Source organism: Caretta caretta, chromosome 4, assembly GCF_965140235.1.
Source record: "Caretta caretta isolate rCarCar2 chromosome 4, rCarCar1.hap1, whole genome shotgun sequence".
NCBI classification, from domain to species: Eukaryota; Metazoa; Chordata; order Testudines; family Cheloniidae; genus Caretta; species Caretta caretta.
Genome location: NC_134209.1, coordinates 40089136 through 40104865, shown reverse-complemented (window position 1 = coordinate 40104865; position 15730 = coordinate 40089136). Strand labels below are relative to the sequence as shown.

General features: G+C 41.4%; 1 protein-coding gene across 1 annotated transcript in view; it reads left to right on the top strand.

Moving 5' to 3' along the window:
• Positions 1–207: 207 nt before the first annotated feature.
• TACR3 (tachykinin receptor 3) overlaps positions 208–15730 on the top strand; it is a 71293-nt gene continuing 55770 nt past the window's right edge. Inside the window, exon 1 of the mRNA XM_048847269.2 lies at positions 208–712. Coding sequence (XP_048703226.1) covers positions 237–712 — 476 coding nt within the window. The 5' untranslated portion in view covers positions 208–236. The remainder of the gene's footprint in view (positions 713–15730) is intronic.

The following is a 15730-nucleotide window of genomic DNA, read 5'->3' as shown; positions in this document are numbered from 1 at the left end:
AGGGGACGGCGTGTACTACTCACAAGCAGCAGCTCTCCTGGTCCAGCGAGTGTAGCATCCTTCTATAGTTCAAGCAGCATAACCACATGTGGTGTTGCTCAAGCCTGCTCTGATCCCTCTCTCACTTCCACTGAGTGAGTCTCATTTTGTTGATCAACTGTCTTATTTTTGGGTGGGGTGGGAGGGGAAGTGGGGGGAAGACTTTCATATTGCTGGGACAAGGGGGGACATTCAAGATGACTTCTATACCTGCATCCAGCTGGAGTGCAAATGAGAGCAGCGGCTGGAACACAAGCTTCTCTGGATCAGGAGGCAACTGGGGGCAGCCTCTGGGAGCTCAGGCTGGTAACATCTCCTCCCCGTTAGCACCTGCAACAGCTAACTTCTCCAATCAATTTGTGCAGCCCTCCTGGCGCATTGCCCTGTGGTCTCTGGCTTATGGTGGGGTGGTGGCCGTGGCCGTCTTTGGCAACTTGATTGTCATCTGGATCATCTTGGCTCACAAGCGTATGAGGACAGTGACTAACTATTTCCTGGTGAACCTGGCCTTCTCGGATGCCTCCATGGCTGCTTTCAACACCGTCATCAACTTTATCTATGCCCTGCACAGCGAGTGGTACTTTGGGGAGGCTTACTGCCGCTTCCACAACTTCTTCCCCATCACTGCGGTCTTCGCCAGCATCTACTCCATGACGGCGATTGCCGTGGACAGGTGAGAGAAGGGTGGGGACAGGTGAAGATGATGGGGTGGAGACAGAATCTCTCTGCTGAAAAATCCCTGAGAGAGAAAGCCAAATAGGTGAGGGGGTTGAGTGATGAACACTGTACCCAAAGTGCTCTGTGTGGAAATCCTGCTGCAGTCCTTGTGTCTGTTAGACAGATCATCACTGACACTCCACTGTGCCTTTTCAAGATCCTTCCCTAATGCTCATTTTAACTTTTTTTTCCCCCTCTGTCTGATTTACCTCTCAGTCTCTCTCTCCTTGTCATCTTTTATTTCTGCTCCCTTAGTCTCTTTCTTTCACATTCTTTTCCTGTGTGATGACTTCAGCAGCTGTCTTTGCTCCCATCCTTTCAATAATGATTGTGCTATGCCAGCACCTGCTCTGGGTGTGCTCTTGACCAAGGAAGATGCTCCGTCCATACAGTCCATGCCATTGTGCTACACCCCGCTGCTGGAGAGTCTATACTAATGGTGTGATTAGAGGAAGCATTTCAAATTTCCCTCTTTATTTCTGCAGCTGGCAGCCACTGAGGAGGACACATCCGAGAGAAGCATCTACCTCTGAGGTCCCTTCCAACCCTGATATTCTATGAATTGTAGTTTACTTCCTCAGCAGAGGGACAGCAACCTCACACTCTGTCAGTAACTCCCCTAGTAGGAAGCTTCTTTCAGCTTTGCCCCTCCTGATCTTAGCTAATGAAAATATTTACATTGTCATTTGTGTAAGCCAGTAAGTGTGGCTACAGGAGGTATTATGTTTTTAATAAAGTATATGATTTCCTTTTCAATAATCAGAGCAAGGAAGGCTGTGATCATGAGAGAAAATAGAATAGGGACAAAACTTCATCCTGGTGTTCTTGATGCTAGTGGGATAGGAATGATACAGAGGTTCCTATTGACGACACCATCAAATCTCACAAAAATGTTTCACTAGATTGTTCCCTGACTCTTGCAAGATCAGTCTGTGGCTCTCCCTTAGGAAGTGCTCCCTTCTTCCTGATCACTTTCACATACACTATATTGAAAGGGAGACTCAGCACTTCCTTCATGAGCCTAAGCAATTTAGTTTACATTCAGAAAAATTGGTAGCTTTAAGATGCAGATCTGCAGCAATAGGTAGTGTAGTTATTTCTAAGACTCTTTACTACGTGTTTGTTATTGCAGTGCATTTATAACTTTTTAAATGCAAGAGAGTACATAAGCTATTAAAACCATGTTCTGTAGTTTTGCTCACTTAACTTGCTAGAAAATCTGAAACTTTGGGGTGAGAATTTTTAAAAAGGTTCAATCATATGAAGCTTTAAAAACAAGTGCAAAGACAGCAGCAGCATTCCTACAGAGCAGACGATCATAATACTTCTTTGTGAGTTCTACTAAATTGTAAGTCTGAAGGCTGAATTCTCAGCTGCAAGAACTCATGCTAGGTACGGCTGACAGAAGAGTGATTCTAAGCCACCTTTCCACTTCCTCTGCTCCTGGGGCTAGTGAGGGCCATTCTACCAGCCCCAAATTGTAAGAGTACACTGTGCTCTGACTTCACTCCTGCTACCAACTCACTTTACCTCACCTCCAACACACACCCCTCTGCTGAAGGGGACATAGAACAGATGGAATAAAGCCAGGTGTGCCATCCTTATGAAGGCTGAGGATTCCCCAGCTGCCCATTTAGGGCTAATTTAATGTCCTCAGTACTCCAAAGAGTCTTTAGTGGGTACTGAGGATCTGGCCCTAAGATTTTATTCATATTGATCCAGATGCCTTGTCTGCATTTTTTGTGAGAAAAAAATTGAGATATTGCATTACACCAAATATTGCTGATTATTCTAGGAGATTGGAATCAAAGATGAAGTTGTCCTGTGTTACAAAGCCCCCAAGGAAGAGAGATAGGTGTATTTCTAGAATGAGTGAAAAAAAAACACCTGTCCTGCTCCCTGCTCCACACTGCCTAAAGCATACATGATGGACCTAAAACGTATCTGAAATGTTTGGCTTGGTTTTAACAGGTTGAAAGGCACACAGTGTTAGAAATTCGTTAGGTGCCATTCTTTCCTCCAACTTATTTCTGAGAACAAGTGACTGGGCTCAGAGATCAGAATGGGGGCTGTCAACAGAAGACATCTCCCTCCTTCACAGGAACCTGCACCCAGAAAAAACACACAGTCTTCCCTTGGTGGAAGGAGGCGTGCAATCAACTGTTCAATGAGTCCTTTTGTTGCCCAGTAAAAAACAAATATTCAGCTCTCTGCAGGGTTTATCAAAAAAGACAAAAATCTCCTCCTTCTGAGGCTCAAGCAGGAGAGCTGCAGCCACTGCTGCCTTCTTTTATACCTAAACAGCTGGGCCAGACACCCAAATGCACATGCTTCATATCTTTTAACCCTTCCCCACCTGCTTCTACAGCACATCCCTGCAGACTCATAAGGAAACAGTTTAGCTGGGAATCCCAAGGAGGATCCAAGGCCCAACCCCTCATAGAACCCAGATAGGTAGCATGTCCTTCACAGGACACTGTTCTCAAAGAGGTCACTTCCTAGAGAAGAGATATAATGCTGGATTCCTGCTTGCTTTCATGAAAGATCTCATACTTACTGTCAGAGCCAGGATGTTGCTTCTGGTATCTTGGTCAAGTTTTAACTCCAGCAATTAAATTCTGCCAATCTAAATACCACCAACTTCATCAATTGGATATGTTATATTCTTCACTTCCTGTCTTAAATTGATGTGTAAGTGCTGTTAAACAGGTGTCACATTCCACATTGGACACGTATGCATTTCAGCAGTGGGTGAAGTGATCTGTTTCTCATGCCTACCTCACAGAGGTGCTGTGCTAGTTCATTACTGTCTGTTATATACTTGATTTTGCCACATGAAAGGCACCATAGAAATGCAAATGTTACTTTATGGCTATTTTATTTATAAATCACTTCCATGTAGTGTGCCAGGGCACTTAGGAAACAGCACTGAAATAAAATACAATATAATTAGCATGTCAAGAAAACAATGTTAAAAAAATATTTAAGAACCATATGCCAATGCATCAAATTTAAAACACTGGGGGGAAATGCTACCCAAGGACTGACATTAAACAAACAGCTTCTTTTGCAGAAGTGTATATGTCCCATATGACTAGAAGCTATTAAAATCAAGGTTCTGAGACTCAAAAATGCATACCTGTAACTAAGTTTTATTGATTGTATGCATTAGTATCCACAGGATATTCTTCACTGTCCCAGGTGTCATTAACTACCAAGAAGGGCATTGATCAAAGTCTCAAGTGATGTGGATTTCCTTCAGTATTTCTAGGACTCTCTGTTGAGTGACTAAGTCAAGTTCTTGGATGGATGTGCTTTATCAATACTGTGTTCAGTATGAAGTCACTGGAACCCACATAGGCCATCCCAGACTAAGGTGATCTCCTCAATGAAGCTGATAGTTCATTGCAGCAAGGAGGTGCCGAGTTCAGAAGTTGAGGAGGAAGACATTTTGGGTTAATGAAGTTATTCACAGTCCAAAGTGTAAATTTAGCAGCCTCTAACAGAGAAGACGTAAAACATCTAGTTTTCTCCCACAGCCATCATGTAGGCTTGTAAGGAGGCTGTGTGTTGAAGTCTGACTTTATTTGCTGTTTCCCACTACCAGTTTTCATTTCTACTTGCCCTCTTTCAGGTTGGGGAGGAAAAACTCTGAGGTTCCAAGAGTAAAGCAGTAAGGGGATGCTCTGGTACCAGGCCTAGTGAATGATCATAATAATTCTAATCTTTGGGTCTAATGACCAATGGCCCCATTCCACCAGCTACACTGATCTCAGCATAGAGGAGGAGATGGTGGTGTGGTCATGCTGGAAGGGTTGGGTAGTTTAATACGTGTGTTCCCTATACCCATTTCCAGTCTAGAAAAATCAGGCTTACCCTATGAACTACTATGTGTTTAGGCCTTGAAATTAACTGTGACAATACTAGTGAAAATGGGTAGGTTTTGGAACATAGCACCACAGACATTGTCAGCATGGATGTTGAAGACTCCCAGGATAAAAAGCTTTGGGTATTTTATGTGCATAATGAAAGGTAGCATCTCGGTTTTAATTTCTTTCTTTTCGTGTGTATTTATACTATTAACACACCCTAAAAAAAAAATCACAACTAACATACTGTTAGCATTTCCATAATAATTCTCTCACTTTTTCCAAGATTCATAAACACATTAGTATGTAAGGAGTCACCAGATAGCAATGTTACACATATTAGAAGTCCTTTTTCCTAGTCTGCAAAGAAGTTTTTGCTCTTTGAAGAAATGCCATATTGTTATTAGCTTTTTATATGCAGTAGTCCTTGGAGGAAGCTGTGGCAGATAGAGAGTGCTCACTGGATTTGGAGTAGCTTTCCAGGAACCAAGTGCTGGAGTATAGGCTAAGATTTCTGAAGAGTGATTTGCTTGTGTGCTATTTGTGATGCCTCTGTTCCAGGATATATATGTGTGTGTGTGTGTCTATACACACACACACCGCAAGTTACATTTAGGATATAGACTTACTCTGTATCACTCATTTCTCCTTCACTTGAAAACCAACATGCAAGGTCCCAGAATTTGCTACTACTCAGCAGAGGGCCAACACTGGCATCAGAAGCAGGACACTGGTATTGGAAAGAGAGGGTGTATGTGTGTGTATATATATATATATAAAAACTTTTTTCCTACCTTATTCATATTTCTGATAAAGCAAAACAATACCTCCAGAGAAATGAATGCACAAAATTTGACATAAGTATCTTAACTTACATTCTGAATTTCCTCGTCTGGAGATTCAGGTTTCTATTTTGTATTTAACTCATACCATCGTGCCTACATATGAAGAGGTTCACTCACCACAAGAGCACTTCCTCATGGGCAGGTGTGGCATAGCAGCTCTCTCCCCATATGGCATCCCCTGCTGACAGTTGTTCCATTACCGCAGTGGTCTCTCTCCCCAAAATTCAGCCCTCCAGACCAGACATGATTTAATACACCCCTTTTCAAGTTACAAAATCCCATAGGACAAGAGTCTGGCCATCTCCGGATAGTGTTCAATCCTAGCTTAGGGGTTAATGCCTCTATCAGTAGCTAGCAAAGGAGCCCATCCCATCCGCTACTCTGGGTTCTAACCTAGAGAACCTATAACTAGCAATCAAGGTCCTCAGTACTCATCTCTAGGCTCCTTCCTGCCAAGCCTCCCTACCTCATTTTGCCCCAGGAGCTTACTCTGCTCCCAATGGCTATTTCACCCCCTCCTAGCTTCTTACCAGACTGCTTACTAGAGGATAGGCACTCAGGCCTTACGCTCCCTCTAGACTTCCTTCTTGTCACTGAGCCACCCCCATCCCAGGAAGTGACTAGAGCCTCCCTCCACTGCAGCCCCCTCTGTTTTTCAGCTTCCTGTTTTTATACTATTGTCCACCCCTTTTTCCAGCTCGGCTTCATTCTCAGTTAACTCTGGCCCTCCTTCTCTCAGGTGAGGCAGGATAACCTAACTGGCCTCTCAGGGCTGGTGTGGGGTGCACATCCCCTCACTCTAAGGCTATACTATTTCATGTGAAAGCAGGCAATTATGACTTGAGCTCTGTGAAATACTTGTACTGAGCCTCAAACTAGCCAGAGCCTGTAACTACAAAAGTTAGAAGCCAGTGACCCTCCCTCCCTGAATTATGCTCCATAGCTACCACTCCCTCCTACAACTCCCATAACGTATTTCATTAGACCTTTAGATGGCTTAGGGCTTAATAAAAAAAGAAACAGTGGGAATCTTTTGGCTGATTTCAAAAGGTTTAGCTCAGGCCATTCATGAGGCATTATAGGGCTTGTTGGGGAGTAGTAAGGGGTCCTTTTGGCACAAGGGTTCAGTCTAGAATAGGAAGGGGCATTTTGTCAGAGCTTCAAATGAGCCTCCAAGAGTGATTTGTCTCCAACCCACAAGAACCAAACTGCAGGGTTCAGTAGATGCCAGGAACCTCTTTGCAAAGCAAAATATGTAAAGATCCCATTGCCCTAATTACCACTCCTTTCTTCAACAAAGAGGAAACAATTAATCCAATACATTTTCTACAATGTAAAATTACTGTTTTAAACAGAAAGTGACTAATTTGTTCTACCAGTGAGCTACTCCATTCACTTTAAGAAAAGAAACTCTTAAAAGTGCAGCTCTGTGCCCATGTCTTGTGTTCTTGTATTCTACTCAATATTTTCTTTTTCCTCTATTGCGTCACCCTTCCCCTGCTGAGCAAATTTATCTAACGCTCTATTTGAACATATTAATGTTCCATACATCACTGCCTTTGCTTGTGAACTAATTACATAGTGTTCAAGCTCTTTGTTTGCTCCATGTAAATAGTCTATGCTTGATGTTTCTCTTGGAAACTGGAAAGCTTGTTTCTTTCCAATAAATCCCTACTCCTTTCATAATCAGGCCAATCCCACAGCCTTCTTTTAGGCAAAACCAGTATTGCCTTCGTTACAGAGACAAGGTGAGTGAGGTAATAACTTCTATTGGACCAGCTTCTGTTGCTGAGAGAGACTAGTTTTCGAGCCATGCAGAGCTCTTCCTGGTGGTGTGATGGTATCCCAACAGGCCTGGTTGCTGAAAAATCTTCCTCCTAAACAGTGCATTCAAGAGTACTGGTTGCTTTGGGGGAAAACACACACAAAAAATCCTTGATTTCATAGTTTTTTATACTTTAAGATTAATCGTCTTGATGGAAGTGAATACATGATTGATTTTATATGGAAGTTTGGTTCAATATGCTTCTTCCTATGTGCAATAACTTGGACCCTCATTTCTTTTGCTAAAAAATACTGATATCATAATCCTCATAGCGTGGCCAGCGCGGCCAACACATCACATGCTGAAACGAGTCATTGACTCTCTAACAGCATCAAAAAAATCAGTCGCCTAATCCTGGAGCCGCAGATGCTAAAGTCATCTCAGGCTCCAGACTTAAATGAAGGGGTAGCTACATCCCTACCTCAGCAAGTTACCCGACTGAAATTGGAATTCTTCATATCAGGACTGTTTTGTATGTGGTGAGGTGCGCTCTCCACAGACAGCAGTAATGTGTAAAGGGAGTCTCTCAAGGTCTCTCAATTCCTTATTTTCTTTTCCTTATTGATAACATTGGATTCATACCATAGACCCAATATGTAACACGGCCAGCCCATTGCCACTTTGGCATTTTCAAAACATTCAGTTCATGATTCACCTTTGTTTGATCTTAAGTCTAATCATAGCATATTACACACACATATATTTCCATGTTTTACTAACCATCTTTATTTTTCATTTCATCTGCTTCAAAAAGTTCAGACCCAAAATGGAATCTACTCAACATAGTTATATATTCTGAAACATACCAATCCTCCAAAACAAAATTTGCAGTACAGAGGGGTTTTTTCAGGAAGGCGATCTGCTAACAAATCTGGAATGCAAATTCTCTTTGTGACTGTTAGCAATACCTTGCCCCATTCCTCTCATTACATGTGCATATGAATTACCCTTTCTGTCATGTCTGCCTGTTGGACTTATTCCTTTGAGGAGCTAAAATACTCTGCACTTTGACATCTGTATTCAGAGAATATCTGAGTATCCAGATAGTTAATTCTTTCAGCTAGGTCAAAGATAGGTTTCTTGCTTTGAATATCACTTTAATATATTATCCTCCTCGGATTTTATCACAGCAACAAAAATATTCACATTGTAAAAATTTACTTGTATAGTGCCATTCCACCTGAATATCTCTAGCCACTTTGCAAATATTAATAGTTTATGGATTAGGCCTCCCAGCGTCCAGTGAGATCAATTAGCATTTTCCCCCATTTCCCAGATGGGGACAGTAAAGCATAGAGAAGTCAAGGACTTCTTTTTCAAACATGTCCTCTACTTTTGACTGTGTCAGTTTTTGAGAGCCCAATCTGAGACACACAGGGTTTGATTTTCAGTACTTCTACATCACCAATTGACTTCATGGCATATTGTTGTCTTACAGTATGTCTACACTAGCACTTTTGTCGGTAAAACTTCTGTCAACAAGAGGTTTGAAAAAAATACATAGGTGACACCAGCAGAAGTGTGGACAGCACTATGTCGGCGGGAGACGCTCTCCTGCCAACATAGCAGCCAGAGCACACACAAGCTCTCTCACACACACGCTCACTCACTCTGTTACTCTCTCTCACACATACACACACCACTCTGTCTCATAACACACATACACACTGTCTCTCTCACACACATACACACACATTCTGTCTCCGTGTCTCTTTCTCACACACACACACACAGTTTCTCACACACACACCCTGTCTCTGTCTCACACACATACACACTGTCTCTGTATCACACAAACACACACACTCACTGTTTCTGTGTCTGTCTCTCTCTCTTTCACACACACACTCTGTCTCTCACACATACATACACACACACACACTCTAGCTCTGTGTCTCTCTCACATACGCACAAAATAATTTTTGTACGTTCTAGCCTTGACCCCGCAGGGCTGAGGTGCTGAGGAACACCTATAGTTTTTAAATTTTTCACAATTTTATATAATTTAAATAAGATTTATGTGGATTCAATATTTAAGGTTCTGGTCCAACTTCCAATGATGCCAACGGGAATTCAATCAACTTTAACAGGAATTGGGTTGCCTTGGAATTATTAATAATATTCAAAATTATTAATATTAACATGGAAACCAAACACTAATTTAAACAAATTATTTATTAAATCCAAAGGCCAAATGGTACTTATACAATTGCTCTAACATGCCTAAAAAGCCTAAATAATAAGCAATTGACTACATCCATACAGTAACAAAACATTTATAAGCATTTGACCAAGATACTTACCAACAGGCTAAACCCAGGAGTGCTTAGACCCATATTGGTCCGCTCTGGTGTGATCAGAAAGGTATTAGCAATGAACCCTTTAAGAGTTTCCTTTTTATACCCTTTAATAAACAAGTGATGTCATTGCCAATTACTGACTTTCACTAAAAACCAACTTGAGATAGTTCACCCTTATTTCCAGTCTTGATCCAGACAAGATTTAAAACCTCATTTCTTCCCAAGGCCTTTTTTCCCCTCCTTCTTATTGCCAACAGTTTTTCCATTGCACCCGGGTTCACATAGGATTTAACACTCGTGTGTGTGTTGGGAAGGGCTATGATGGCTCATTTTAAGACAGATACTCTTTGTTTTATTTAAAACCATCTGCAGTTCTTCCTCTCAGGCAGAGGCCTTCCTTTTAGAAACTTCCTCTTATCTCATTTGTTATTCTTTGAACCAGACATCCTCCCTACTTCATTTCTTCTGGCCTTATAAGTTATTATTTTCAAGACCTTTCTTCTATTTGCTAATGAGTGCCTTTCTTCACAACACATATATTTCCTTAACCAAAGTTAAGATAACCCTAAATCTTTAATTTCATAATTTTCCTACAGGTTGGGATGTAAATTACACAACATTGGTATTCTGCTCCAAATAAAATTGTTCACAATTGCGTGAGATTTGCATTTATCTGATGGGGCTGGAAATAAAAGATAGGATATAATAATGTTGCTGAAATAAGCTATTTATACTAGAAATGTGCCGCAGTATTGAGTCCAGGTTCAGATTTTGACTGCTCCCAAAGTTTAGGGAATGATACTTTTATGCCCATCTCTAGCATACATACATAATGAAGTACAAACAACATATAAAGCATAGTGGAATCAGGAGGGTAAGGAGAAGAAAGAGCTCTCCTCAGCCCTTCCAGAGCTGGGAAGGCTGATTCTACCAGACTCTTTCAACAGCACCCTGTTGAATGCTATTTTAAAAGAAGCTGTTTAATCTGAGGAATTAAATTAAGGCTAAGTAAATACATTACCAAGGACATATTGCAAATTAGAATAGCCTGGGATGAAAGATAAGATCACAAAGGAAACTGCAGCTCTTTTGTGAGGAAAATTGACACTTTTTCATAACTAGCTTCAGTTTTCCCTCATCTTTGAGAACTGAGGGTGAGAGAAAGATCACCTTTAGTATCAGAAAGGAAATCTGCTTTATCTTCCAAGGTCCCTGAAAGATCAGATTTTCAATCCAATTTCAATTTTGCCTAAGATTGCATTATAAAGACTTTTTTGAACTTCTCTGCAGTGCTTGTCTGAGAAGCAACAACAGCGTTCTTTGCTTCCACCATAACATCCACAAAGTCTCGATCAATGGATTTGTCTGAAGAAGTGAATAGTCTGATTATTCCAACCTTCCTTCATGGTGGGGACTGTGGAAATTTCTAGAAACTTTACAGACACAACCCAGAAACTGAAGCCAGGAGTGGGTGGGGTAAACTGCAGCAGCCTGTTTATTAAGTGATGTGTCTAAACCAGGCTTAAGATCAGCCTCTTTTAGAAACTGGCTTACCCTCCATGCCACATTACATTCGTTGTAACCCACAGAGGTACTCCAGATGGAGCTCCCTCAGTACAAAAGAAAGAGCTGCCAATAGAATGTTCCATGAGGGGCCCTCAACTTAAACATTAGCTATCCCACTTGGTCCAGAATATCCAGGATTTAGTGATCTTCAGGGCAGGCCCATCTATTTACTCAGGCATTTGGGGAAGGAGAGACATGATAGGGGCTGGTGTGTGTGTGTAAGGAAGGAGAATATTATTGGGCTTTTTATTTTGCTTGTTTATTTTTGATTTGGGGATGGAGAGTAGCTGCTGGCTTTACTTTTGATTGTATTTTTAAATTGGACAAAGAGACCAAGGGCCTGATCCAAATCCCACTGAAGCAGTGGAAGAACTCCTGTTGACTCCAGTGGGCAGTAGCCTCACAATATTGGGCCAGATTTTCAGCTGATTTAAATGGAAGAGCTCTGTTGACATGTGCCCATGTACATCAGCTAACGATCTGACCCACTCTTTTTAGTTGAAATATTGAAAAAACTCTCCTTTAAAGTGTTTTTCACACATCAATTTCATATGTTACAGACCTACAATGAAATACCTTGTAACAGTTATGAGTTATATTAAGTAGATTAAATGTTTGTATTAGAGAGCTCATTAATGCCACTCACATGTGCCCAAATACAACTCTAAACAAGGGCTGCTATAAAAAACTGACACTGTGACACGCATTTTCACAGTCAAAGAACCAGGTTGCCTTGTGAATGTAACTGGTTATTGTACTGTCCAGCCAACTACTTCTGGAGAGAATATGCAATTGAGAAATTAAAGGAGCCAGTGATGAGTTTCTCTAAAAAGGGAAATCATGGACAAAATTCATCCCTTGTGTAACTCCACTGAAGTCAGTGGAGATACACAGAGAATTCAGCCCAGAGTCTTTGGCCCGGGGCTGGAAAATTCAGAATCCATGTTACCAGGGTCTGCCCAAAGCTGCAACTGTAACTTCTCTTGCATTGGGTGGCCTCTAGTGTGGTGGGGGCTCAATGGAAATGTTCACACAGTTTGAAACAGCATCATCCTTTCTTCTAATTTACCATTGGTGATAAAGAAAGATGGCCCTGTCCTGCCCAGCTTCTGGCCTCTTCCTTTGCTGTTCACCGAGGTGACAAACATCCCTATCATGTGTCCAGGCGTTCGGTGCATAGAGGGGAATTCACACACTAATCTAGAAGGCATATGGCCCATACGAACTGACAAATTATAAGTTTGCATCCATATAATTAGGAATGTTTTCACTTCACTTACAAGTTATTGTTCATTTAGGATGGGATTTTCAAAGGCATCAAAGGGATTCCCAAATCCCACTGGCTTTCAATGGGAGTTGGGGATTTAATTTAGAGCTGGTTGGGAAAAGATTCTTCCTACCTGCACCAGGAAAAAATATCTATTTTTTCTAATTATATAAAATAAAATTAAATAATCCAGAACACATTCACTTTTCAGTTGCCAAGAAGTGTAAAATATTCAGTTTTTAGTTTATGATAAACCCTCCCACCCCAAAACCCCAAATTTTTAAACCAAAACAAATGTATTCACAAATTTCTGATTTTGTCAAAAAGCCATTTTCCAAAAAAAAAAAGTTTCAACTGAAAAATTTTGACCAGCTCTAACCTAGCAAGTGTTTTTGAAAATCCCATCCACAAAAATCCCACCCTTACTGATTTCTTTGTCCCGCTCACAGAAAAAGTCACTCATTTCAAAACCTCACAAATACCCATTTTCGCTTAAAGATCTGTTTTACATTAGCCTGTACTTCTCCCATTGCATCCAAGTACTGAACGTATGGCGCGTCTTACATGTTGATTTAGTACCAAAGCAAATGTCAGACATGTGGTACTAGTTATGATGCTGTCATTTTAAATCTCAGTCCCTGAACTCTTAAGTTATACCTTGATTTTATGGGTTGAAATCAGACCCATCAAGCTATTAAACATATGGTGTTGAAACTTCGGTTGTTATAACAGACTATCATTTAATCCCCTTAAAAGGTATTAGTCATTAGAAATTCTGAAACAAGCAGTTTTGCATATAGAACAGAGCTTTTCATTTTTAATAGACTCCCTGTTGATATCTATCTCTGCTTGAATTCTACTCCTGACAAACCACTTGAGGCATGTATGTGCAATGAACCCTTGCCAGCCATCGCTGCTTCCTGCCAAACTCACCTCCAGCACCTTTCAAGTAGTATAACTTTGCATGAAATTGGAAGCTACATTCTAAAGCATCACCTATTTCATATGGACACTTTGTCCTTTTATTTCACAATACGGTGAACTGAGGTCCATGGAAGTGTCTATGGATCACAGCTATGTGCATGTACCGAAAAATCCTCAGACATGTAGAGTTGCCAAAGGTTGCATGGCACCTGCATGGTTGCAGAAGTGATGTGGTATGCAGGTGCCGTGAAGATATGCATTCGTATTTGTCACCTATGTACCCACTGCATCTGCTGGATCTGAAAGATATTGGGTCAGGCTGGTGCAGGACATGATGACATCGTCTAAGCATTGCTGCCATTGGTAGGGGGAGCTTAAGAAATAGGCGATGGCTGTGGAGTAGCAAGTCAGGGCCATAAAAGATGTGAGGCAGAGTTGCTTTTTCTGCACAAGCACAGATGGCTTCCAAAGTTGCAGAACCATCATGGTTCCATTGCACAGAGAACACACCACTTGCACCAGTGTGCATCAGGGACAGAACATTTTATATAGCAACTAGGGAGGTTTGAGGAGCAACAAGGGGAAAAAAGCAAGATGTGGCTAGTAGGTCTACAACTGTACAAATCTGTTGGCCAAGATCCCTGTGTAGGGTGAACGTGGAGGTTGCAACAGTTCCAATGCTCCACAGCCTACCAACAAGAGAAGGAAGGATTCTTTCCTGTCCACCCTGGCATTAGTGCTCTGTGCCACTTATTTGGATTTGGTATGTGGAAATAGGATTTGACCCTATTGTAGCATTCTTTCAAGAGGACAGAGATATATCCCTGGGACCTGTTCCCGTCCCACTGCCAAAATAGCACTGCCTATTATTGCTTTAGACCAGCAGTTCTCATACTGTGGGTTGGGACCCCCAAAGTGCGACCCTGTTTTAATGGAGTCACCAGGGCTGCCGTTAGACTTGCTGGGGCCCAAGCCCACGCTCCAACACCCGGGGCCGAAGCTGAAGCCCAAGGGGCTGAAGCCTGGGCCTGAAGCCCTTGGGCTTTGGCCCTCCCACCCGCAGCAGTGGTGCTCAGGCTTTGCGCCGCCTGCCTGGGGTGGCAGAGCTCGGGCGGGCTCAGGCTTCGGTCCCTGCTCCTGGGTTTCTGTAGTAATTTTTGTTGTCCGAAGGAGGGCACAGTGCAATGAAGTTTGAGAACCCCTGCTTTAAACAATGCAAAATGTATGTCTAAAGCAGAGAAGAGAAATTAAATTGGGAGCCTAGGTCCCCTCTAGGTTTTGGAAGTAGCAAATGTTGTCACTGTTCAAAAAATTGTAAAAACACACTTTTTGTTTATTTTAAGCTAAATGTCATATGCTCTTTCTCCCATCTGCCCACGGGAAGTCAAAGTTTATGTATAGAAAGAATAGCCATATACAAATCTTTTGCAACAATAAATGTGGATAGGGGCTAGGAATCAAATTTTAGTTACCTTTCATCATAATTGCATTCATATATGAGTACATAGAAGCAGTACTGTGACTTCCATTATATCTTTTATTCAAATATGTTGTATGTAGAGGCATTATGGGGCTGGGACATTGTAGTCAGAGATATTTTGTTGTTAAACTGTAAGAAATATGATAGTGGATTTATCTCTTCTGGGATTTTGCAAGAAGACATTTTCTTTTAGAGTCCTCTAAAGCGACATTCCAAAGAGATGGATGGGGGGAAGCGGCTGTTTCCAAAACATGCTATTTTCAAGATGCAGTTTATGGGTAATTAACTTTATTTGCCCCAAGTGTAACACAATTGTACAAAAATATATAATTGCCTTGATCTCTACATTGATGAAACAAACACTGTTGCTTTGCACTAACTGATGGAATTAATACTAATAATATTGTGCTAGCCAAGGTCACTGCGTGCCAGAGACAGACACTGGTATAAAATGTTGTGGGGCTTTGTGGGCTTTTTTCCCTGATTTGCCAATTAGATCAGAGAGCTCAGATGAAAACCAGCTTCTCCCTGTCTGTGTAGCAATTTTATTATGAGTCTCATGATATTTGGTGTTTTTCTTATAGCCCCGTCTTGTGATTATCTGAGTATCTCAGGTTTCATTTAAAATTAAAATTTCTAGCCCTCATAGTTGCAGAGAAAAACAAATGTGAGTCCAAATATCAAAAGGCAAAAAACACAAAAGAACATCACATGTATTTTTGTTGTTGTAAAAAAGCTCATGATTTTGGGGGGTGGGTAATAGTGTTCTCTCTCTGAAAACAAGAGAAATAAGCTTCTGCTGATCTTCCCCCCCGACATGGTATTAGGGTCAGCCAATCTAAGACACAGGAGAAAGATTAGGTGTCTTACTCTACGTAAGCTTTGTGAACTCAGAATG